A 27,562-nucleotide genomic window follows, 5' to 3' on the forward strand; every position below is an offset into this window, starting at 1 on the left:
GTAGGAGGCAACTGCAGTAAAGCAGGCAAAAGGTGTGACTGTAGCTAGGGAGGTGGTGAGTAGAGAGACGCAGACACATTTGAGAGGTGACAGAACCTGGTAAAGAACTGACAGGGGGTGGGGAGAGTTAGCAAAGTGTCTAAGAGTAGTTCTAGGTTACTAGTTTGGGAACCAGGGTGATAGTGGTACCATTCACTGAAATAGGAAATGCCTTGATTAGAGTGGAGGTTTAAAAAACACTTGTTAAAGTGGAACTCCTGTAGTGACAAATATCAAATAACTACAATAAAAATCCAGAAAGGAGTTTCTGGTTAATTTTTCCACATATATTTTTGTGCAATAACACATAGCCATTCCTACATGGCTTAAATTAAAATAACACTTCATCACAACTAATGTCACATGGTGGTCTTTTGAAATTCCAGGACAAAATGAGAAAAGAAAAAAATACAAGATACCAAGAAAATGTTTTTGACGTACATAAAATTAAAAGGCAAAACATGATTACCATGTCCTTCCCTGATCACTAACATCTCTGCTAGAGACTTAGAAAAAAAAAAAAAATCAAACTATGGCAACTTTTTTCCTAATTTATGGTCATTAAATAACTAGTAAGTTTATCATAGGGTTATTCCTATATTTCTCACACTGTGAAAAAGGTTGGGATTAACATAAACAAAAATTCTCCCACTATCTTTTAAGTAGTTTGAAAAATATACACTCATCACACACACACAATTAAAAATATATTTATCTTTAAAAGAAAAACAGACAAAAGAAAATAAGGGATTCCTCTCCCTACCTCTGGCAAAATCTGTGAATTAATGATGAAGGTAAAATAAAAGCATATAACTGGGATCTAAATCAAAAGGTCAAGTTATTAATTGTGATTTCAGTCAAATCCCTTGTTCTTTTTTAAGCCTTTGGGTTTGTGTTTTTTTTTTTTTTAACTTCTAAAATGTGAGTAATACCTACCTCCCAGATTTGTTGTGAGAATTACATGAGATAATATTTTTCAAAGTGCTTTATGAATTTTAAATCTATATAAAAATAGTACTCACTATAAATTTAAAAAAATCCAACAAAGCATACAAGAACGCCCAGACCCATGTTAATTATCATCTCCATTGTTTATATACTTTCCTTGAGAAGGCCAAGTAAACTGAAAAGGAATAAGGAAAACATTCAGCTTCTGTAACACTAAATGATTACACCATAAATTTAAAACGTCTATGGAGCAAATAGGTCAATCCTGAGAAACTGTCAGCTCTGAAGACATTAATGTCCCATCAATCCTGCTTTTCTATAAGAGGCTGTTGTTGAATACATACCTACAAATCAAAAGTACTCTACACTATGGATATAAGCTGTATGTTTTAAATCTTTAACTAGACCTTTGCTTTTAATCTAAGACTACGATATAGTTCTAGATTAACATGGTTTAATGTGATTTTTAAAATATTCTGAGGTAAAAAAATTAACAATTTAATTTGTTCTTTGCTATATCCTTAGCTCCCAAAACAGGGTCTGTATTTTTAAATAATGTCATTGAAAATGGATGTTACAGAAGGAAAAAAAAAAAAAGCCAGTATTGTTTTCAGTGAAATCTAAATCACTCCAACACTTAATGTAAATGAAACATGTTTTTTCATCCAAGTATTCAGATATAGGGATGGCTATATAAGTCATGCCAAACAAGCAAAGCACCATAAAGTGACATAATGTTGTTTAAAATTTTCAAGTATCTTAAAGAAAGAATAGTCTGAGCTGTTTCATGTTATAGCTTAGATATATTTATGCTTTAAGAATGTTAATTTTAAAATAGACCCCACTTAGTTTAACTCTATCAGAAATATAGTTTAAATCTTTAAAAATGTCTGTTTCTTAAACACTCATAAACTTATTTCATAATGCATGATTTTCTCTCTCATGTTGGTTTCAACCTTAACTATCCCTAGAAAATAGAATTCAAAATTTACTAATTATTCTTATTATAGAAGATAGTATTTATGTCACATACACCTTTAACCAAAACTAGCTTTATAAATACAATATGTGCAAACATCTACCTAATGATACTACAAGAATGGTATGAAATTATTTTACGTATATGAAAAGAAAATTCTCTGAAAACATTCCCCTCAGAGAAAAGATAAAGGTAAAGAAATAATATAAATAGTATTAATTAAAATTCTTACACTTACAAATGCTGCCAAATTTAGGATAGTTAAATTATTCTTTTACTTCTAACAATAACTGTTTAAAGGAATGTACAAGTAATGCTTTTTAAATCAGTTGGCCATATACTGTAATGTTTTGCTTTTCTACAGTTTGTGCTTTTTATTTTTACATTTGTATGATCCTTTTAGCTGAAAATTATACCTTTAACTTACACAATTTATTCATCATTTTAATTATTTCTTTTTCACATTCTCAAGTTACTTTATAAGATCAGGAGGGTGATGATTTTTGAATTTTTGAACCCAGTCAATATAATTTATTAACTTGATTGGACTTTTCCACAGTAATTAAATAATTATAGATTTGAGTACATAATTCTAATAACATTTAAAATGTAAGCCTCATTTTAAATTACATTAGCCCTAAAAGCATTTGAATCTCTGTAAATAATAGTAATTATTAACAAATAGTGATAAATAAAATCAGCAATCTGTGAGAACACAACAGATTTCCATTTTTCTTTTTAAAAAGTGCCTATAATGTGATATCAAAATTAGGAAATGACATCTTCTTTCCATTAGACATGTGATTATTTTACAGTATGTGTTGACTTCCCTCTATCACACCAGTTTAAGAGTTTGGTTAAACCCCAAAACACAAAACAACCAGAAGATTGTAATGCCATACCTAATACTTTCTAAACTGGCTTTGGAACAGTCACCACTTCATCACATTCTATTTCATTTTATTGTCTTTTCATGAAAAGGAAAGTCTTCCACTAACTGGTAACATAACATTATAAATATAACCTCCCTACTCCAGAGCTATAATTTGAATTTTTGACTGCCACTCCTGCTATTCAACTGTCATCTTCTTTATATGATGAAGAAGAGCATCTTTTTCCAAGTGAGCCTCTGCAAGAGCCATTTTAGCTTTGGCCAATTCCTGTTTAAGAGATTCATTCTCTTCCATGAGCTGAAATGATAAATTTGGAAAATAAGAGAATTTAATCATTTTCAGAAAATACATACTGTTCATATAGTACCTAAAGGTGTGAAACTTGGGATAGTAAAAATACCCAATACTGGTGAGAGTGCACTTAAGCTGAAATTGCTTTGAGAAGCACTTTAAAATGTTCATAAGTTTTGACCCAGCAATTTAAAACAAGAATTCACTCCTAATTTCCAAATCTAATAGTGATTTTGTTTAATTTCAGTTTCTCTAGACCTCTCTGTGGTTTTACACATTGCTGACCTTGCTCCTCCTTCCTAAGCCTCTCTCTTTTGCCTCTTATGCCTCAGCTCTTTCATGTTTATCTCTTTCCACCTACAGACTTTTCTTCTTTTCCTCTGCTGTTTAAGAACCATTAGATTTTACTATGCTGTTAGATTCCATAATTGGTCATCTTATCACTTGAGTCACTCTCTTAGATGATCTCATCTACTCCTATGGCTCTATCACATAACTCGATCCAGCACGAACTTCCGTCTTGAGCTACAGACCCATATTCTGAATATCTTATTAAATATTTTCATCTAGATGGCCAATAGGTCTCCCTCCCCACATTAAGACTCAGCTCAAGTACATTATCCTCTTGGAACTATTCTCTAACCCCTACCTATGAAGACTTAATGATAAAACTAAGAACTTTCTCCCCCCAAAATACATTTATACAGATATATTAATATATATACATTTAATTTCAAAGAGTTCTCAGACTTCTTTTAGTCCCAGCTTACGAATTCTTGCCTTATAGACCAAGTTGGGTATTTCCCTGTATTTCTCCAATCTCTAGCACAGCACTTGACACAGTATGTTATAACCTCAATTACATACCCCCAACTTTTTAGTTTCTTGAAAGAGATGATATATTGTTCAATTTTATATTCTAGCTCAAAGTTGACATCCAAAAAATTCTGGTGAACAGATGAATGACTTTGGTTCTACCATAGAGAATTAAAATTCTACTGGATATTATAATAACAAAAAGAACAACTCAAACGTTAACATGTTAACAAATATTAAGAGGAAAGATTAGAAATGACAGTATATTCACATCATGTTACTCTGCCATTAACAATAAATATGAAGCATATGTAGCAATATGGAAAAATATCTGTTAAATCATGTTAAGTAAAAAAATATATAGTATATATACTAGAATAATAATTGTTTTGAAAAATTATGGAAAAGAGCCTGAACGGAAAAATTTTTTAAAATACATTGACAGCACTGCAGAAAGTTAGAATGCATTAAAGTTGTTTAAAAATATTTTTATAGTACTTTTGCAAACTTAACAATAAGACAACAAAATGAATATATCCTCCAGGAATCTTTTCTAGATTCCAGGAACTAGTACTCTCCCACATTTACTCCTCTATCTTTCCATTAGACTATTCAACCTCTGTAAAGATTGGGAATGTTCCATTCTTGCTCAACACTATTCCCATAGCATCTAACACAGTGCCTGGGCAAACACTCATAAACAAGCACTCAAGAAACATTATTTAATAAGTAAATAATGTTTTAATTTTTAGTATATTTCTTTTAATTGCCAGAACTGAATGAGAAATTAGTTTTCCCATTACCTGTTCCCTAGTAAAATCAAAGGAGCACTCAGGAAAGTTAACTGACTGAGAAGGCCAAGGAACCTCTGGACTCGTCTGAGTGGCTTGAGTGACACTATGTTGTTTCTTCAGATCATACTTCTCACTGGTAAGCAGCACTGAATCACTTTTGACTTTTTTTTTCAAATCATTTCCAGTGTTAAGCATCTGAGAATCTGATCAAAGAAATAAAATGCTCAGATAACATTGTAAAATACATGGTAAATATTAAGTTCTATTGTGAAAAATTAATTTAAAAAATATATAGATCTCTATTAGTATGAAGATATTATTATTAAATAGAAAAACAATAAAGTCAATAAAACCAAAAACTTGTTCATTGAAAAGATAAACAAAATCAACAAAAGTTTAAATTGACAAAAAGGAAGTTACTAGAATCAGAAATTAAAAAGGTGACATTACTATCAATCTTACAGAAATAAAAATGATTAAAAGGAATACTATGAAATACTATGAAAAAAAATAAATTAGATAACTTAAATGAAGCAGAATAATTATCCAAAATACAAACTACCAAAATGGACTCAAGAAGAAATGGACAATGCAAATACACATATAGCAGGTAAAGAGGTTGAATCAAGAATCAAAAAAACTAACCACAAATAAAATAAAAAATTAAAAATTAAAAAATTAAAAATAAATAAAAATTAAAAAAAAAAACAAAAAAACTAACCACAAACAAAAAGTCCACGCTCAGATGGCTTCAATGGTGAATTATATCAAATATTTAAATATATTATTTAAATATATTAATTATAAATCTTTACAAACTTTTCTAAAAATTGAGGAGGAGCATTTCTGAATTCATTATATGAAGCCAGACAAAGAAACCACAAGAAAAGTAAAATCAATATGCTTATAAATATGAACATAAAATCCTCAACAAAATATTAGCAAACTGAACACAGCAATATATATAAATAATTATACACCATGCCCAAGTGCAATTTATCCCAGGAATGCAAGAGTGATTTAATATCCAAAAGTCAATTAATGTAATAAATCACATCAATACAATAAAACAAAAGCCACATGATCATTTCAATAGATGCAGAAAAAACTTTTGATAAAAGCAACACTTTCCCATGATAAAAACACTCTGCAGACTAGGAACAAAAGGAAACTTCCTCAATTTGATAAAGGGCATCTACAAAAAACTCACAGTTAATACCATAGTTAATGGTAAGAAACTGGACGTTTTCCCACTAAAATCAGGGAATAAGACAAAGATATTTGTTCTCACCATTTTTACTCAACACTGTCCTAGAGGTTCTAGCCAATGCAGTTAGGCAAACAAAGTAAAAGGAATCCAAGTTAGAAAGGATAAAATGAAACTATCTCTATTCACAGATGACATGATCTTGTATATAGAAAAAAAAAAACAACCCTAAAGAATCCACTAAAAAACTCTTAGAACTAACAAATGATTTCAGCAAGGTTGCAGGATACAAGGTCAATATACAAAAATCAATTGTTATTCTCAACACTTATAATTAACAAAACTGAAATTAAGAAAACAATTTATTTAAAATGTCATCAAAAAGAATAAAATACTTAGAAACAAATTTAACAAAAAAAGTATAAAACTTATGCTCAGAAAACTATAAGTTTTCAGTAGTCTCTCTGAAATCAGCCATAGCAACATTTTTCTAGATAGGTCTTCTGAGGCAAGGGAAACAAAAGCAAAAATAAACTATTGGGACTACATCAAAATAAAATGTTTCTGCACAGCAAAGGAAACAATCAACAAAACTAAAAGGCATCCTATGGAATGGGAGAAGATATTTTTATTTATTTATCTGTTTGTTTGTTTGAGAGAGAGACAGAGAGAGCATAAATGGGAGGGGCAGAAGGAGAGGGAGAATCTCAAGCAAACTCTGCGCTGAGCTTGGAGCCAGACGTGGGGCTTGATCTCACCACCCTGAGATCACGACCTGAGTTGAAACCAAAAGTCAGACACTTAACGAACTGTGCCATCCAGGCACCCCTGGGAGAAGATATTTACAAATACCCAGTAAAGGGTTGGTATCCAAAATATATAAAGAACTGATACAACTCAACACCCCAAATCCAAATAATCCAATTAAAAAATGGCAGAAAACATGAACAGACATTTCTCCAAATAAGACATCCAAATGGCCAACAGACACATGAAAAGATGCTCAACATCACTCATCATTATCAGGGAAATGCAAATCAAAACTACAATGAGGTATCACACCTCATACCTGTCAGAATGGCTAAAATCAAACACATAAGAAACAGTTAAATGTTGAGGAGGATGTGGAGAAAAAGAAACAGTTGTACACTGTTGATGGGAATGCAAACTGGTGCAGCCAATGTGGAAAACAGTATGGAAGTTTCTCAAAAAGTTAAAAATAGAACTACCCTTTGACCTAGTAATCACAGTACTGGGTATTTACCCCCCAAAATACAAAAACACTAATTCAAAGGGATACATGCACTTCTATGTTTATTGAAACATTATTTACAATAGTCAAACTATGAAAGCAGCCCAAGCGTCCATGGATAGACAAATGGATAAAGAAGATGTGGTATATAGAATGGAATATTATCAGCCATAAAAAAGAATGAAATCTTGCCATTTGCAACAACATGGATAGAGCCAGACAGTATAATGTGAAGCAAAATAAGCCAGTCAGAGAAACACAAATACCATACGATCTCACACATGTGGAATTTAAGAAACAAAACAAATGAGCAAAGAAAAAAAGAGAGACAGACAAACCAAGAAACAGACTCTCAACTAGAGGAACAAACTGATGGTTACCAGCAGAGAGGTTGGTGGGGGGATAGGTGAAATAGGTGATGGGTATTAAAGAATATACTTATCATGATGAAATAAATAAACCCAAAACTATAACGATAAACCATTTCATACCCACAAGATGCCTATAATCGAAAAGTCATATAATAATGAGTGTTGGCAAACAAGTGAAGTTGGAACCCTCAAACACTGCTAGTGGAAAATATGTAGGATGGTGCAGCCACTTTGGAAAACAGTCTGGCAGTTCCTCAAATGATTAAAAATAGTTACCATATGTCCCAATAATTCTATTCTCAGATATATACCCAAGAGAAACAAAAACTTATACAAACATTTACAGTAGTATAATTCATAATCGCCAAAAAGTAGAAACAACCCAAATGTACATCAAGTAATGGATGGATAAACAAAATGTAGTATGCCCCATATAATAAATATATTATTTGGCCATACAAAGGAATGAAGTAATAATATATGCAACAACACTAATGAACTTTGATAATATCAAGTGAAAGAAGTCAAAAGACAGTAATACTGTATGATTTCACTTATATGAAATGTCCAGGATAGGCAAATCTACAGAGATAAAAAGTAAATTAATGGTTGCCTAGGGTTGGAGAAGGATTGGGGAGAGACTGCTGGTAGGGATGGGAGTTTTTTAGAGTGAAGAAAATGTTCTAAAACTGTGGTGATGATTGCACCATTTGTGAGCATACTAAATACCACTGAGTTATATATTTTAATTGGGTGAATGGTATGGTATGTGAATTATATCTCAAAAATGCTTTTATTAAAAAATAATTATAAAAAACAAGGCATGGAATATCTTCACACATCGACATATTTTCTTACTTTTTGGATTACACATAGAGCACTTTAGGTTGCAAGGGAACAGAAGCCCAACTCAAAAATTGCTTTTAAAAAAGAAAATGTACCTAAAACTAACGTAATATTATGTGTCAACTATGCTTTGTTAAAAAAAATAAAATAAAATAAAATAATGTTTTAAATAAAAAAGGAAAAATATTTGACTCTAACAGGGAGTCCAAGTGATGGTGCTTCAGTCATGGCTGGATACTGGGATTCATAAGATGTCTTCAGGACTGTCATTTTAGGAACCTGACTCTCTATTTCTCAAGTCCACTTTTCTTTTCCTTTGTGTTGGACCAGTTATATGATGGCAAAGGTGGCTACTGGTGACCTCAAATAAATAAGTTCTACAGCCTGTGACCCGTTCTCTCTCAGTGTCCTTATCAATTCACAAAAAAGACTCAACACTTGGGTCACAGTCAACTCATGTACCCCTCACCATGTCCCAAAGGCTGAAGTCTTTTGACTTGTCAAGCTGTGTCCTATTCCCACTCTTTTGATAGGGTCACATGATTGTCAGGTCCACCAAAATAACATGAAATGAGAGAACGGCAGTTTGCCAAATCAAATTATATTGAGTGGACTAGAGAGCAATAATTTTCCCCTTAAAAAGACTCCAAGAAGTGGATAGTTAAAGTCAAAGAACAGAAACATTTTTTAAAGCTTTTGTTCACATTGCCAAATTACCCTCCCTTATGATTCTCTCAATTTTACCCCTATTCTATATACATATAAATTGGAATAGTTCTATCTACATGGTTAAGTGCCATCAAGTTGTGTTTTGGTCTGTTCTTGGCTTCATTTTACAGTGGTCTCAAATCAGAAACGATTTTTTATAATATTGTCTTGCATCAATTATGTTTTTAATAGTATAAGTAGAAAAAAAACTACAAAAACTGTTGTACTGGCTCTGACTAGCATACCATTCAGCTTGGTATTGACTGTAAGAGAAACCTAAAACACTAAGCCATGGGAAAGCCAAGTTGTCCAGTCTTTCAACCATAAAAAACTAATAATTTAGTAATTTTATAACATACTTTCATTCTCAAACTTTTAAAGGAACAAAACTCCTTTTAAATGAAATATTACCCAGAACGTTAATATAAACTAAAAATAAGAGCTGAGTTACATTGACTATAGTTAGGATAACAGACGACCCAGGACTCAATTCTATTTAGCTTACATCCTACTACATCCTATGGGATACTAAAAATAATGAAAAATCACAAAATCATTCTGAAACCCATTTATTTCAATCACTGGGCGATGGAATGAGAAAAATGGGAAGGAGAAGGACAGAAGGGAAGAAGAAGACATATGGGGAAAGGGAAAGAAGGAATGAGGTAGAGAAGGAGGGGGGAGAGAGAGTGGAAGAGGTAGGGGAGGAAGGATGGGAAGAAAGGAAGAGGGATGTATGGGGTAAGGGGAGATAAAGAGGGACGGTAAGTAGAGAGGGGGAGGTAGGAAGAGAAAAGGAAGAGAAAAAAGGAAGGAAATGGGAAGAAAGGAAGGAAATGGGAAAAAAGGAAGGAAATGGGAAGAAAGGAAGGAGGAAGAATGTAAAGATGAGAAGGACTGGAAAGAGATGGGAAGAGAGAACCTGTGAATGAAGGGGGTGACTGGAGTCTATTATAGTAGAAAGGCGTATTTCTTTTTATTCGCTTTAAAAGAGCTTCTTTCAAGTTTTTAGGACAAATTTTGATGAACAAATCTATGCCACAGATGAAATATGCAGCATCTTACAGTAACCTACTTTTTCCCTAGCACAGGCTCTTTCAACTTGAAGAAGTCACTTGACCTGTCTAAACTTAAATTTCTTCATTTGCAAAATGGAGGTGATAAGAACACTTGCCTTATCTCAAAGGGTCTGGTAAGAATATTCAAATATTAATCGTTAATAATACCACAGTAGGTATTGATAAATATTTGACTTTAAATATAGACTTTACTAGTTATTTGTTTATTCCAATAAAAGATTTCTGTTCATTTTTCTTCTCTGGTCATACAGACTCTTCAGAGTTTAGGTTTTACACTATTCACTAGGTTTCATAATCAAAAAAATCTTCCCACCTTCCCAGTTAGGAACCATTACAGCAATGATTCTAGGAGTGTGAATGGCAGAGTTGCTTATTACAGACCTTTAAACATACACTGCCCCTCCCCCACAGCATTCTGATATAATCTAATAGTCCCTTCCTCACAATCCTTTTGGTTGAGAATCAATGCCATAATAGCCATTGCTCCAGGTGGGAGTATGCCAGGCCCCACCTGTAATGGGTTGGAAAAATGTTGTGAGCCAGTATACTACTATTAAAAGTAATTAACAATACATGGCATGGTATATATACATACACCATATACATATATACACTCACCAACAAACATTTGCTTTTTCTCTCATTAGTAGTCTTATTAATATCTACCTAATTAGCCATATTTCACTGGAGCAAGAAATAAACTGTAGTTTACTATTGTAATTTTCTGAAAAATTATTCAAAGTTTCTCTAATTTAAAGTGGTTATTTAAAAACTGGTAATTGTATTTAAGAACGTCCCAAGAAAGTGTGAAGTATTATGATAAGCAGCAAAAAAGGCATGAAAGTACTTATGCGTTTATGATGGACCTTATTTAATCACATTAGAGCAGCTGCTAGTATACCTTAGAATAAACTAAAAGAAATGAAGAAAAATACTAGGTAAGCCGCCATTACATTATCACAGCAACAAACACCTACAACTGATTTTGAAATAGTTACCAATAACATTATTTTCAATTCTCCTCCTTGCTAAATAAATCTGCTTCAAGGGAGGAAAAAAACCAGCATAGCTTACCATTTCTTTTTCTTTCTTTTTTTTTTTTTTATAGGAATGCAAGTTTTTGTTTTGTTTTGTTTTATTTTATTTATTTGACAGAGAGAGACAGCGAGAGAGGGAACACAAGCAGGGGGAGTGGGAGACGGAGAAACAGGCTTTCCACTGAGCAGGGAGCCCCATATGGGGCTCGATCCCAGGAGCCGGGATCATGACCTGAGCCGAAGGCAGATACCTAACGACTGAGCCACCCAGGCGCCCCATAGCTTACCATTTCTTAAAGAGCTGTTTGAGAAAGGCCATTCAAATCATTCCCCCAATGCCCTTGTACATTCAAAGCAGCACATAAAATTGTTAATAGTGGTTTATCATGTCTGATGTATTAGTTTAAGTCATATTTATAATACATTATCATACTAGCTATATGGGTGATACACTAGGCTATGTGTTACATTATATACTTCATACACTGAAGACTCTAATGCAATTAATTTCCACATCATAAGAAAAATAACACCAGTCATCAAATATTAACAATCTGCTTCATGACACTGCTTTTAGGAACACATTAAAATAAAATATGAGACACTATATAAAACAAAGCATACCTGTTTAGGCTTAAAATATGCTTTTTCCAGTGCCAATGGAAAACAACTTTAAAACAAATTATCTTGCATTTTGTACAATACTAATATCCTGAATAACACAACATACTTTCCCATCATCCTAATAAGCTGCTGAAAGGTATATCTACAATAATTTACATGTATGACAGCTGGTGCTTAAATTCATATAGTACTCTGAGTTTTGATATTTTGATGCCTGAGTTCTGATACTTTGAGTTTAGATTTTTAAAAATCCAGGATATGCCTTTTCTTCTAACATGTCATCACTACCTAAACTGCTTTGCTGAAAAGACCCAAATAAGTGTCATTTTAAAGACACAAGAAAAAAAATTCTTAAAATGTAATACATTTAATAAGGATCGGCTTCTAGTTTTCAAAATTGTAAGAAATGACGTGCATAAATATAATATGTGAGACATGACATAATGAAAAAGTAAAGTTATTATCTTGCCTTCTTCATTAGAATAGACTAATAATTTAGATGTGAATTATTTTGGAAACTCATACAACTTTAAAGACAAGTGCAAACAGAATTCCCATACTGAAATGATCTTCATGCAAATATATCTTTGCCTGACCAGTGATTTGTTTTTGCTTTTAACTACTGCATTAAAATACAGTTCACAATTGGCAAAATATGTACTGGACTAACTGTAAAATATAGATAAGAAATGAAGGGGAAAACACTCAAAGCGGAGAAATTTCAAAGCACCTTGATTTTTTTTGTTTAATTGAAAAAAAAATTTTTTTAAGTGAACTCTACACCCAACATGGGACTTGAACTCACAACCCCGAGATCAAGAGTCATATAAAGCACCTAGATCTTTAAATTATTGTTTTTACTCATCAAATTGGTATTTAATTCTATTTCTCCGATATGTGTATGCAAGTGGATTTTTTCAGATATTACAAACCTCTTATTTACAACAATATTGTTTTTGCTTTCGTTAGCAAACACTAATTATTTGGTAAGCTAGGTTCTGCATTTAGGGATGTGAGAAATACCAAGAATCAATCTTGAGTGATAGAATTTTAGAGTGGAGAAGTCTTAGAAATAATCTAATCTCACTCCATTGCCAAAAATTCCCCAAGAACTACTTCAAGGATGTCTTAAAATTTATCAAGCATAAATATTTATTTTCTGCTACTCTTTTGTGTTAATGACAAACCTTATTTCACTGAAAGGAGAGAAATGGTCTGCATGAACTGTATGGCTTAGAATTTGTTGATATTTCCTTGAGATTCAATTTCATAGGTATTTAAAATTTCCTGTTTTTTGAACCCAAATACATACTCATACAGATATATAGACATATACATGTATATATACATATATACATAAAATTAAAGCCATTAAACATGTTATTCAAATGCTCCATAATTGACTTTTATGTACTTATTTTTAAAATATTTTTCAATGTACTCTGAAGCATGTTAAATTTTCTCAATATGATTATAGTATCTTAATAAGAAATGATTCCAAATAGGTTTGCTTTATATTTTTCAATTGTGCTGTTAGATGGATCAAAGTTTATGACTGGCATGTGTTTGGGGAGGTCTTTTATCAATATGAAATCTTTCTTTGGGGCCAACACCTTTAACAGGCACTTCACCAAAGAAGATATACGGATGGTAAATAAGCATATGAAAAGATGCTCCACATCACATGTCACCAGGGAAATACAAATTAAAACAACTTACCACTAAACAACGATTTAGAATGGCCAAAATCCAGAACAGACAACAAATGCTAGAGAGGATGTGGAGCAACAAGAACTCTCATTCACTACTGGTGAGAATATGAAATGGTACAGCCACTTTCTTACAATACTAAACATAGTCTTACCATAAGACCCAGCAATCACGTTCCTTGGTATTTACACAAAGGAGTTGAAACATGTCCACACAAAAACCTGCACATGGATGTGTATAGTAGTTTTATTTACAACTACCCCAAACTGGAAGAAACCACAATGTTCCTCCACAGGTGAATGGATAAATAAACTGTGATAAATAAATAAATGGATAAATATACAGTGGAATATTACTCAGCTCTAAAAAGGAATCAGCTATGAAGCCTTGAAAAAACAAAATGGAGGAATCTTTAATGTATATTAGTAAATGGAAAATGCCAATTTAGGAAGGCTACATACCATATGATTCCAACTATATGACATTTTGGAAAAGGTAAAAACTACAGAGACAGTAATAACACTGGGGTTGGGGTGGGGAGGGAGGATAAACAGGTAGAGTACAGAGGATTTTTCGGGCAGTGAAACTACTCTGTATGTTACTAGAATGGTGGATATATATCATTATATGTTTGTCCAAACTTACAGACAGAATGTGTAACACCAAGAATGACTCTAATGTAAACTATGGACTTTGAGTGATAATGATGTGTCAATGTAGGTTCATCAATTGTAATACAAGTAACTCAGGTGGGAGGCTCTGTATCTGTGGGGGCAGCAGGTATATGGGAAATCTCTATACCTTCTGCTCAGTTTTGCTATAAACCTAAAAATTCTCTAAAAAGTAAACTCTAAAAAAACACCTCTCTCATTCTCTACTTTTAGTTTTAAATTTAATGTTATCTAATACTCATTTCCTTTTTCTTATCCTTTGGTATATATTTTCTCCCATCACCTATTTTCAGTGTTTTTGTCATTTTATTTAGAAGGACTACCTTCTTGCTGCACATACCTGTAATTTTTTCCCCAACACTATCTTAGTGCCTCTGTCTTTTAACAAAGGAATTTAAACCATTCATATTTACTACAATGACTTCATTGCTGTATTCTAATTTAATGTTTTCTACTTACCATACTTCCTTTTTATTCCATTTTTAACTTTCTGCATTTTGTTAGATATTTTTTTAAGATTTATTTATTTGAGAAAGAGAGTGAGTGAGAGAGAGAGCACAAGCAGGGGGAGGGGCAGAGGGAGAGGGAAGGCAGACCCCCTCTGAGCAGGGAGCTCAACATGGGGCTCTATCCCAGGACCCTGGGATCATGAGCTGAGCTGAAGGCAGATGCTCAACTGATTGAGGCGCCCAGGCACCCTGTGCCTTTTGTTAGATTAACTGGATATTTTCATCCAAGTTTTTCCCCAGTCCTAACAGTTTAAAGATTATTCATTATCTTTGGTCATCTAAGGTTATATATACAATATCAGCACATATTATTTAAATACACATGGTTCTATCAAAGTCTAGTGTAATTTCCCCTCAAAAGGACAAAAACTTAAAAAAAAAAAAAAGACAAAAAAGCACAATTTTATTTCCCTCTTCCCTTCCTTTTCCCCCACTGCAACCTCTCATAGAGGTCATTTAGAATTTTAGTTACACAATAAAACCAATTTTCCTTATACATGAACAAATATTTAGACTTAACTCCAAGTTTTACCATTTTCTTTACTTATTGCTGTTCCTTATTAATTTTTCATTTTAACTAAGCAATTCTTCCCATTAAACAAAAATTGTCCTTACTTTTGCCTTTAAAATAAAAGGTTCAAATTATTTTCCCATAGAACTTTGAAGATATTACTTAACTGTCTTTTAGCATCCAATGTTGCCAATGTAGAGTCTGATGCAAATAAATCTGATTTTCATCCTTTTTCTTCTTCTCTCTAGATTTTAAGACTTTTCTCTTTATCCTCAGTATTATGAAATGTCACGAATATGTCTAAGTAAGAGTTGTTTTTCACTCACTCTGCTCTACACTTAGTTGGCTCTATCAGTTTGAAGGCCTATTTCTTCCTTCAAATTTGGGACATTTCATTACTTCTTTGATGATGTTTTCTATTTCTTTTTATCCTGTTCTCTCTTTCTGGAACTCTTTAGATACATGTTAGAATTTCGGGCTCTATCCTTCATGTGTGTGTGTGTGGCCTCCTGAACACCACAGGTCAAAAAAAGATATGTTTCAGGATGCCTGAGTGGCTTAGTTGGTTAAGTGTCTGCCTTCGGCTCAGGTCATGGTTCCAGGGTCCTGGGATCAAGTCCTGCAAGGGCTCCTTGCTCAGCAGGGAGCCTGCTTCTCCCTCTGCCTGCTGTTCCCTCTGTGCTTGTACTCTCTCTCTCTGACAAATAAATAAATAAATCTTAAAAAGAAGAGAGATGTGTTTCTCCTACTAAATGCTCTCCCACCCAATCCATGCACCTCAGCATCTTTATAGATTCCTTTCCCCTAGACTTCTTTCCCTGTTCCCATGGCCTAAGATACCCCCTGCACACTGAACTGTGTTTTGCTAGAACTACAGACCTTGGAGCTCCTTTGCCTATTTTTCCTTTTATTCTTTCCCTATTGTTTGTCTTTCTTAATGGTTATCTCAATGTTTTCACTATACTTTTTAAACTTGTTTTTACCCCCTGCCCCGCCTTTTTAGAATATACTTTGTTCAGTCTTCTATATCTGTGCTATCCAAACAGCAGCCATTTATCAACATGTGGCTATTAAGATTCAAATTAATTAAATATTAAATAAAATTCAAATCTAGTTCCTTAGTGGTACTAGCCACATTTCAAGTGCTCAACAGCCACTTCATTACAGATTACAGAACATTTCCATAAGCATGAAGTTATACTGGACATTGTTGTTCTAGACAACCTATTCAACCTTTAGCTATGTCCATTGTTTTTAAGCTGTCTTTATTCACCCAGTCATTGAACAAGTATATTTTTTGAAGATCTACTAGGTAAGAGAGTATTTTAGCAGATAGGGATAGCAATGTACCAAATGAATTCCTGCTTTCATGTAACTTACATTCTACTCAATAAATAAGAAAGAATATAGTATATCAAAAGATTCTAAGCATTCACTGAGAACAATAAAGCAGGGTTAGGGAGAAAAGGAGCTGTTGATGGGAGAAGGATGGATGCATGAAAATCTCTATAAGGTGAGATTTGACCAGAGATTTGCAGAAAGTAATGAAGTGGGGCATGGGGATATCTGAGAGAAGAGAATTCCAGGCAAAAGTAGTAGGAAGTAAAAACACCCTGAGATAGGAGTACGTCTCTGACAGGAGGCCAGAGTGACAGGAGTGAATGGTGCAAAGAGGGAGAATAGCAGGAAGTAAGGACAGAAAAAAGCAAACAAGATCATGCCAGACTTTTTAAGCCCCTGGAAGGATCTCGGTAATTTTAATTGGCTTGAGAAAGGAAGCCAGTGGAGGGTCGTTAGCTGAGAAGTTATTTGATATAAATTACATTTTAAAAATGGCACTCTGGTTGCTGGGTCAACAATAGTGTAGGGAAACAAAGGCAGAAGACACACAACTTAGGAATTAATTATAATAATTCAAGCAGATTTGAAAGTGCTAGTGTTACAGATGGTGGGAAAAGGTCCAACTCTGGTTATCTCTTAAAGATAGAGCTGGTGGGTTTTAGGTAAGCTATTGTTTTCTATTTCAAAGACAAGACTTAATTCTCAAAGGTTTTTAACTGGTTATTTTCCATAAGGCTTGTTCTTATTTTATGAACTCAAAATCCTATCATGTATCTGTAAAAGTCTCCACTTTTCCTTAGCATCAACTGTATTACTCATTTGTTTTTTGTCTCTTACTGATTTTTGAAGTAGGCATTTTGTCATTTATTTCACCCATCCAACATCAGAATCCCTTTCTGTATTTGAAGAATTTCATACTTTTTGAGTTTTTTTGAGAGTAAAATCTCCTTCCTTCAATAAATGTTTGAAAATCTACCAAAATTTCCAGATTCCTTTTCATGCATGTGACCCAGCTATTGCCAATCAAATTGTACTCACCCTAGATTTCCCTCAGATACTACAGAAGGAAAGGAAGAGAACTTTCTCTTTCTGGGGACAGCAGTGACAGTAGAAGCAAGGTCAAGTTCCTAAATAAAAAAGCTCAAACACTGATGGCTGCAGCAGATGCAGTAAAGCTGGATTTATTCAACAATAGTGACAATAGTGCAAAATGTAAAATCAAGTGTCCAGTGTCAGGCAGCAATGTTTCCCATCACACCAGGTAACACTGTACTGTGGTTTGGGGGCATGGATCTGGAAGGTAAACCGTGAGCTTGGTTCCCCAGATCTCTCATGATTCTAAAATATATTTAAGAGCTTTGTTAAAAAATACTTCACATAAAAAAATAATTCACATGTCCCATTTATCCATTTAGAGTGCGTGACCCATAGGTTTTTAGTATGCTCACCAATGGTACCACCATCACCATGATCACTTTTAGAACTTTTTTAAGATTTATTTATTTATTTGAGAGACAGAAAAGAGAGTGAAGAAGCAGGGTGAGGGGTAGGAGGAGAAGCAGACTCCCCGCTGAGCAGGGATCCCGACAAGGGGGATCGATCCCAGGCTCTGGGATCCTGACCTGAGCCGAAGGTAGACGCTTACCCAACTGAGCCACCCAGGCACTCAAACATTTTCATCACCCTCAAAATCCACTGTACCTATTAGCAGTCTCTCCCCATTCCTTTCATCCCACCCACCAGCCCTAGGCAACCACTACTTTCTGTCTTTACAGATTTGCCGCTTCTGGGCATTTCATGTAAATGGAATCATATAATACGTGATCTTTCCTGACTGGCTTCCTTCATTTAGCAAAATGTTTTCAAAGCTTCCATATTATAACATGTATTAGTACTTCATTTTTTTTATTGCTGAATAATAATCCATTGTATGGATATATCACATTTTCCTTGTCCATTCATAGCATAATATTTGGGTTGTTTCCACTTCTAGGCTATTATGAATACTGTTCTTGTCAACATCAATATTCGTGTACAAGTTTTTGAGTGGACCTCTGTTTTTACTTGAGTGGAATTGCTGGGTCGTAAGTAACGGTTTAAAACTTTCTGAGTTACTGCCAAATTATTTCCCAAGCACCCACACCATTTTACAAGCCCAGCAATGTAGGAGGGTTCCAATTTCTGCACATCCTCCCACCACTTGTTATCATCTGTCTTTTTGATTAGTCATCTTAGTGGGTTTGAAGTGTTATCTCATTGTGGTTTTGATTTACATTTCTATAATGGCTAATGATGTCAAGCATCTTTTCATGTGCTTTTGGCCGGCCATTTTTATATATTCATCAGAGAAATAGCTGTTCAAATCTTTGCCTATTTTAAAATTAGGTTACTTATCTTTTTCAGTTTCTGTTCATTTGCTCGTTTGTTTTTCAAGGAACATTTAATAACAATGTAGATAACATATACTTATCTAACATGGTACTTTTTTTATCACTGAAGCTAAAGCAAAACATCCTGTTTATTAGGTAAAAAGGGCCTGCTTAATGTGTGTACACTGCAGCGCAATATAAAACATACTAATTATAATTTCAAAACTTCAGAATTTGAGTGTCGGCATTCTCTCTTTTTTTCATATGGGAAAAGAAAATGCTTTTGAAAATCACTTGAGAGGCGCCTGGGTGGCTCAGTTGGTTAAGCGTCTGCCTTTGGCTCAGGTCATGATCCTGAAGTCCCAGGATCGAGCCTCGCATCAAGCCCTGCATTGGGCTCCCCACTCAGCAGGGAATCTGCTTCTCCCTCTGACCCTCTCCTTACTTGTGCTCTCTCTCCAATAATTAAATAAAAGGAAGGAAGGAAGGAAGGAAGGAAAGAAGGAAGGAAGATAAAAAGAAAATCACTTGAGACTTGGACAAAATTCCACAGGTATTTTCTTAGGATCACTCTGTAGGGTCTTCATGATTCAGATGACACAAGGGAAGCTTCAATTCAACATTTTAGAGAAGACATTCCAGCTCGCATGATCTCATCAGTCAGGATAATGTTGGTGGCAGTCACCATGCAGGAGTGAAGAAGCTGTCTCTTTACACAATAGTTATCCCAGATGCCTACTTCAGCTGCTACCACTGGCTCACCTGTGTTCAAGTCCACACCCACAAGCTGACTTTATTCTGAATGTTCTGCTTGAACTTTAACTAGTGTTTCCTGAAGGTCAAAACCAGAATTCTGAACAAGAACCTTGGGAATAATGAGCAGTGCATCGGCAAATGCTTGAACTCCCAAGTTGGGCCTTGCCCTTTATACTGAGTTTATATTTAATCAAGCTTCTGCCATTGCTACTTCACTGCACCAGTACCTGGAACTACACAGTCATCATCAGTAGCATTTTTAACAGCCCTCAAACCATCTCTTACTGCATCTTTGGTTTGAGTGTGTGCTTATTTGGCCCTTTGACCAACAATGTGACAGAGCAAGGATTGTTACATTTCTCTTCTCCAAAGGATACTCATAGACAAGTCCTGCATGTCCCAAACAAACAGGATTTACGTCATTAAAAGAATTTAGAGCTACTTCACTGCAAGCAAGACTCAGCCTTTCCATATTTCTCCTTTTAGCTCTACACAGAGCTACTATGCTTTCTTTTGCAATAGCTTCTAAGGAAAAGGGGTCAATTCCCTTTTGATTAGTAACAACAAATCCTTTATCTGAATCACGCAGACTTCCTTTTTCAGTTGTTATTTTTTTAACTCTATCTTCAATGAATTTTCTTTCAGCTTTTACAAGTTTCTCTCTTCTGCACACTTGTTAAAAAAAAAAAAAGCCAGAATTCACTTTTATTTTTTCATATTCTAATGACACTTTGCATATGAGGATGTATGCATTTTCTACCTTTTTTTTCATATCAGGATGCCATGCCCCATGGTCCAAAACAAGACCTTTGATTAAGCTTGTATTAGTTTCAGATTTATGTTTCACCTCCATGGTCTCAAATATGAAGAGGTCCCAATAGGTTCATCTTGTTTTTTAAAGACCAAAATGGAGCCCACTACAGCCTGTTAAGACAAGTTCAGCATGCACTTTAGTATGTAGAGATGTTCTGGCCACATCTCTTAAGTGTTTCCCTGTCCATTTCTTTGCTTACTTTGACTTTTCCAAAAACTGAAGTACCTTTTTCTTTACAGCTTCATATTCTTCTGCTGTTATTCTGGGACGAAGACTTTCAGAAACGTAGAGATCCGCTTCTTCCAGAAATGCTCTCCAATGATTAGGACATGGAAATGGTACCATCACCCATTATGTCATCCTGGGATGTTACTACTTTGGCTACTGAGGAGGCTGTTGGGTGTTGAATCTGCATTTCATGAAGCAGCACACTGCCATCCTTAGTAAGCTCAATGTCTCCAGCACCAGCAATAAGCATCTTCATGGTGCCGTTAGGCCCCAGGTTGGTCCTCAGCACGTCCTGCAGCCCTGGGCCGCGCTGATGTTGACCGCCAGGGCTCCTGGGCTCAGGCCACCTCGGCCATGGGGTTCAGAGTCTTCATGGCTGCCACAGCTACCCAGCGCAGGAAGAGGAGGAGACCCGGCATGCGGAGTGCCCAAAGCCGTCTCCGTATCTTTTTCAGTTTTGCATTAGAAGAGTTCTTTATACAGTCCGGATACCAGGCCCTTACCAGATATATGACTTACAAATATTTCTTCCATCCTGTGGACTGTCTTTTCATGCTCCTGAGAGTATATTCATCTACATTTTTCTTTCTTTCTTTTTTTTTTTAAAGATTTTACTTATTTATTTATTAGAGAGCGAGAGAGAGAAACAGCATGAGAGGGGAGAGGGTCAGAGGGAGAAGCAGGTTCCCCGCCAAGCCGGGAGCTGGATGCAGAACTCATCTACATTTTTCTTTTGTCATTTATGCTTTTGGTGTGGCATCTGAGAAGGCTTCCTAACCCAGGGTCATTAAGATTTATTCTTATGGGTTTTTTTTAAGGATTTTATATAGTTTTACCTCTTTTAAGATTTCTGATCCACAAAGAGTACATTTTTGTGGATGATATAAGGAAGAGGTCTAGCTTCATTCATGTGGATATCATGTAGTTTCAGCACCGTTTGTGGGAAAGGCTATTCTTTCCCACATTGAATTGTCTTGGCACCATTGTCAAAAATCAGTTAATCATAAATGTAAGAGTTTATTTCTGGTCTCTTAATTCTATTCCATTCCAATAATCTTTATAAAACTCCTTTTCTACTCAATTAGCTAGAGTATATTTCTTGCTTATAATCATGACTACTGCCTGTTTACAATCAATCAAATGTATGACAATTCTTGGACGTATGCTTAACCCATTTTCTTGACTATGGATGCTGTTTCGATGTGCCATAGTTGACAGCCAGTGATGGGGTTGGGGAGGAAGAGGTTGTGCTGCTGGGGTGAGAGATACCAAGTTTGTCAACTAGGTATAACACAATCATTCCCCTCCTGGGGCCTGGCAGCTGTAAAATCTACCCTCCATGTTGTAGTCTATATGCAAACCTCCCTAAAGTCTGCTATTTGGTAGAAGCATAGGAAAGGGTCCCAAAAAGAAGTGCCTACATTGTTCACCCTACTGCCTCAGGGACATATTCTAATTTCAGCATTCTGTTTGGAAGATTTCTCCTGTTTTTGAGCAGAAAATTCTCCTGTACTCTCTTGGCCCCCCTTCTCACTTATTCACAGGGGAGAAGGTATGACTTACCTGATTGATGAGCTTAGAAAAAGGAACTGTGTATGTGATTCAGTCTCTCCTCACTTTGGTATAAGCCTTGCCTGCAAAAAGGATGCATTCTATTCTGCTTTCTCTACAAGTCAGACCTGCAGTTTTGGGACCTAAAGTATTTGGAGGAAAGAGACATACAGCAAACCTATCTTCTTAGAGTAAGCTATTTGCTCCATGTGAGCTTTTATCAGAAAAGAAGCTGACATTTTTATCTGTGTTGGTCTGACTTCTTTGTTTGCTCTATTGATCCCAAACTCCAGAGGGTAGACTCATTGATTAGGACTTCCCCACAAACTGCTCCTACCTTAGCAACAGTTCTCTCTTAGATGGGTTTATGGCTACAGACTTTTCTGGTTTTGCCTTTTTGGATTGCTCTCTGTGCTCTTTTAAGGATTTCTGACCCACTGATGGTACTTATTTTTCTTTTGCAGTACTGTTATGACTTTATTCTTCTTTTAACATGTCATTTCATGAGGTTCTGATAGATGAAATAGATGCATAGATCAGTCCCTGATATTTCACTCTCAAGTAGCTACTAACAAAGTGAGACTAGACTACCTAAGTCTAACAAGTCAAGCTCTTTCCTCTATTCCACTCCACCTTGTAAGATATAGCCCTTAGAGACCTTAAAAATCTTGTTAGAATGGAGATACTAATTCTTAAATCAAGATACTAAAGCAGAACTAAATACACAGCAATATACTGTTAGTAACTAATGTATGGAGAATAAGTACCCAAGAATAAGAAGTCACATCAGGTTATAAGAACAGTTGATTGAAAAGAAGCTTGAGATAATCTTGAAAGGAAACATACAATTCTAATGAGAAATAACAAGGCAAATAAAAACACAGAGATGGAAAAGTGCATGAAGAATTCCATTACAGGAGTATACCAAGTTTGTTGACTATATATAAAAGAATAGTGGGAAACAAAGTTAAGAAAGAGATCAAGTAAGAGACCCAAGTGAGCTCAAGAGCCATGTAAGACCAGAAAAGCCTCTGTCACTTTCATTCAAAACACATCTGTAGAACAGGTATTAAATCAACTGTGGATGAGTTATTTCTGAAGTAAGAGATCCATACATAGATGATATTTTATTGCAAAGTATTAGAAGTGTCCCTCAATCATTTACTACCACATATGTATATATTTATAAACAGGAAGTATGAGTAAACAATCAGCATATAAATAATTTAATTTTAAATTTCAGCAGGTATTCAATTACAATGTTTTTCATATATACCTCTGATATGAAAAGAGCCATCATCATTTCTCTCCACCACAAGATGATCAATATGAACAGTTACAGGAGCTGGTTCAAGGGATATTGTACTACTACGAGGACTGTCATCCTACAGAAAGGAGAAACAACATCAGCATATTGTTATTAAAGTAAATGATAAAATTAATCATTTCCTTAACAAACGTTACTTCAGTCAGTATTTTTAATGAGTTAGAAATTTATCTTTATATGCTTCAGTTGATACAGTGAAAAACTGCCCATTCTATTTTTGTTTTCTAATTTCTAAGAAGGATCTCTTCGTCATTCCCCCACAAAGACCACAAATTCATTTCAATAAATGCTAATAGAGTATATATTATAGAGATGACATATTCTTAGACATGAATCAAAGTCCAGGTAAGCAAAGTGAACATTTACAACATGAAAATATAAAAATACTTATTAACATACTTTTAAATTAATTTTTGTGTTAGAAACTTGTATCTTCATTGGCATCACTGTTGCAACAGTTTCATCTTCCAAAAAATGTTGAATATTAGTAAGAGAAGATGTAAAAAACTCAGTGCTAAAGTTTTCTATATGGCATTGCAGAAATCCATTTTTTTCTGCAAGCAAAGAGTGAATTACAGCACCAGGCCCACTCTCAAATCTCAGAGTAATCTCAGGAGTGGATTTGGAATGAATTATAGATTTATGATCTGAACCTACAGAAAAAGAACACATAAAAATTATAACTTGTAGCACTACTCAAAAGTGTCACTCTCAATTATTTGTCATTAAGACATTATTGTTACTTTGTACAATGTTGAAGAAATAATATCTTAAAGTTTTAATATCTACTTTTAAGGGATACTTACAGTACATTTACAATATACCATAAACAACCTTAACTTCAATTTTTATAGATGACTTTCCATTGCAATAATGTTGACTTGTCTATATTTTCTATTTCTTTGGTACCATGCAAACATACGTCATGATATAAATCTGGTATGATGCATACCTAAGATACTTACAATCCATCTGAGTGTATACCTATCTATACATCTGTAATATAATGGACAACTGTGATAAAGAAAAAATCATGGCCTTTAAAGTGATTCTTAAGCCATTTCTCAAGAAGTAACAAAAGCCTGAAGTTTTGCACCTTCCTCATTAAAATTAGGTCCTTAAATAATTAGAAAAGTAAATAGACAAGACCTCATTAAAATGCCTCTATTAGAAGACAATTTTAAAACTGGTATTATAGCAAAGGATATATACATACACACACACACACATATATATAATACACACATATATATACACACACATATATATGTATATACACACACACACACACACACACACACACGCCTTGGCCTTGTTCCAAAAAAGAATTTGAGGTGGCTTACAGAGATAAATACTGATTTCAAAAACAAATCTTAAAATTTCAATAAAGCACACATACAATATCTGATTTTAAAAAACAAAAGTTCCCAATGCAACCACTTAAGTGAACTGACCCTCATGGTAACTATTTTACTTTACAATACCTAGCTCCAAAAAGAATAGGAGGCAACACGGTCATAGCATACTTATATAAAAAATAAGTAAGCAATGGAAAGGGATAGAAGAGAAATGGATAGGTAGTAAGATTAATAACTCTGAACACATTATTTACTTTTCTGTGCCACAGGTGAACCAAAAATGAACTTCCTAGCAGCAAAGAGAAAAACAGGATTAGTTTCACAATTCATAGAACCCAGTGAGTTAAAAACAAACTAAATGTTCTGGAAAAGTGAAACTGTTTCAGTTACTGAAGTATCGAATTTATCAGTCTCGGTTGTCTTAAGAAGACCCTATTAATTAAATTCATGATGGGGAGATGTTTATTTTCCCTCAGCATGGATGTGAATACTTCAGTCTTATAAAAGTCAAATGTAAACATATTTGTGAAGGAAGGGGATGTAAGAAAATAAACATATTTATGCACCAAGGATAGATCTCCATACACAACTTATAACGGAGAGTTATTTTTATAACTTTATTTCAGGTACAGAATGATGTTTAATCAATGTTAGTACTACAGATTAACATTCAAAATAAATTAGAAACAAGAAGAGTTCAAAAAAATTCTAAAGAATTTTTGAACAATTAAGAACTCAGATTTTTTTTTAAATAAAAGGTAAAACAGCCACAAATTGATAATGGTTAGTGTTCTTTCCTATATCAAGACAAACAAGAGTTAATGTGTCTATTTGATAATAAGAGCAATTAGAGGGATGCCTGGATGGCTCAGTCGTTAAGCGTCTGCCTTCAGCTCAGGTCATGATCCCGGGGTCCTGGGACTGAGTCCCACATCAGGCTCCCTGCTCAGCAGGAAGCCTGCTTCTCCCTTACCCACTCCCCCTGCTTGTGTTCCCTCTCTCGCTGTGTCTCTCTCTGTCAAATAAATAAATAAATCTTAAAAAAAAAAAAAAAAGAGCAATTAGAAACAACTTGGTAAATGTGATTTTGTTTTGCCTTTTACCTATTTATCTACATATCTATACAGAGAGAGAGAGAAAGAGAAAGAGAGAGAAAGAGAGAGAGAGAGATACCTACTCACTCTAAGGAGCTGAGAGCCAGAAATAATTTCAAACAAAGAGTATTTATTTGGAGCAGAGATCAAACAAAATCTTCATTAGTCAAAACTCTTTCCTTTCTTCTACCTTTTAGGCCATGAAACTATTATGTAAAGGTCTTCCTATTAAAGGACTCCAAAATCCATACATTATAGAAAAACAAAAACAAACAAAAGCAAAAACAACTTTGCAGTTTTAATTGGTCATGTCAGAGTGACAGCAGATATAAATCATAGATCGATCTTTGTTCGTATGGCTTATTGTTTGAAATGTCCAAGCTAAACTATTTTTTTCTCCCTTTCCTTTTATCCCATTTCCCCTTTCTCCTTTCTTTTCCTTTGTTTTCTTCCTTATTTTTTGTTTATCTTTGAACAACCAACTGACACAGTTGAGAAAAATAAGGCACTAGCACTGACTATACAACCCACACATACTGAGCATTTCAAAATGATTTCTTCAGTAAGGAACAACATGAAACAAAGTAATAGGACATGGTCCTAAGTGACCCATTAAAAGTAAGTAAAAACAACTAAGCAACTGGAAATAATCTTAAGAGTGTACAATTTGAAGAGCGGTTTGGATTGGGAATAGAACAGGATCTAGGTTTTGAAATTTCTTTTGTCCACTATGAAACCTTTCCAATTATATATTTAGCTTCCTCTATTTTGCATGCCATTGGGATTTATACTTCTAATAGAAAATTCTTGAAATTTTTTAACAGATACATTGTAAACTGCAAGGTCTATACATAGAAAAAAGCCAGGAGACAATTTTTTTCTATGATGCTGGTTTAAAGACAAATGGCACATTTACCTGAAATTCCCAGGATGTGAGGTGATAGCATACTTATTTGATATCATGCAGGACTATGTATTTCAACATGTTATGTATCAGATTTAGCATTCTGTATATATAGCAAAGAAAAATATTACAGCTCAGTGACTTTTTAAAAACTTAAAAAATCGAACATTGTCATTTTAAATGCTTAGTAGAACTATTCTAAAAAATAAATTTCTTCAAATGACTGAAAACCATGAGTGGTAACTCCATATAAACTTTGAAAAAGGGATGGTTTTATGTGGTTTCCTCTTCATACACTGCATGTTTTGTTGTTCATATTCCTCTATGTCCAAGTGAATGTGTGCATCTTAGAACGAAGGACCATAAGAACATGATACATGATTTTTCCAAACACCAAGTATCATGCTGGACTCAGGAAATGTTTGTTTATAAGCAAGATAATGGAATATAAAAATTGACATTTATTCCAGCATTGAACTAAGTTGGACATTCTAGGATTACTTTATCATTCTTTTCATATAGAAAAGAGCTCAGT

General features: G+C 34.3%; 1 protein-coding gene and 1 pseudogene across 3 annotated transcripts in view; both read right to left on the reverse strand.

Annotated features, from left to right (window-relative positions):
* Positions 1–1,111: 1,111 nt before the first annotated feature.
* Positions 1,112–27,562, reverse strand: part of BLTP3B (bridge-like lipid transfer protein family member 3B) — a 116,262-nt gene continuing 89,811 nt past the window's right edge. For 2 of the 3 annotated variants that reach the window (XM_036086034.2, XM_078076460.1), the window contains 4 exons: positions 24,071–24,324; positions 23,621–23,729; positions 4,770–4,963; positions 1,112–3,156 (listed from right to left, as the gene is read on the reverse strand). In XM_036086034.2, the coding sequence (XP_035941927.2) occupies positions 3,037–3,156; positions 4,770–4,963; positions 23,621–23,729; positions 24,071–24,324 (677 nt within the window). In that variant the 3' untranslated portion in view covers positions 1,112–3,036. Of the gene's footprint in view, positions 3,157–4,769; positions 4,964–23,620; positions 23,730–24,070; positions 24,325–24,350; positions 27,131–27,562 lie in introns of those variants that run through there. The other variant, XM_078076461.1, reaches the window with a different exon arrangement.
* On the reverse strand, positions 19,612–22,416 carry LOC118531808 (T-complex protein 1 subunit zeta pseudogene; annotated as a pseudogene).

The sequence above is a fragment of the Halichoerus grypus genome, chromosome 6 (assembly GCF_964656455.1).
Source record: "Halichoerus grypus chromosome 6, mHalGry1.hap1.1, whole genome shotgun sequence".
NCBI classification, from domain to species: Eukaryota; Metazoa; Chordata; class Mammalia; order Carnivora; family Phocidae; genus Halichoerus; species Halichoerus grypus.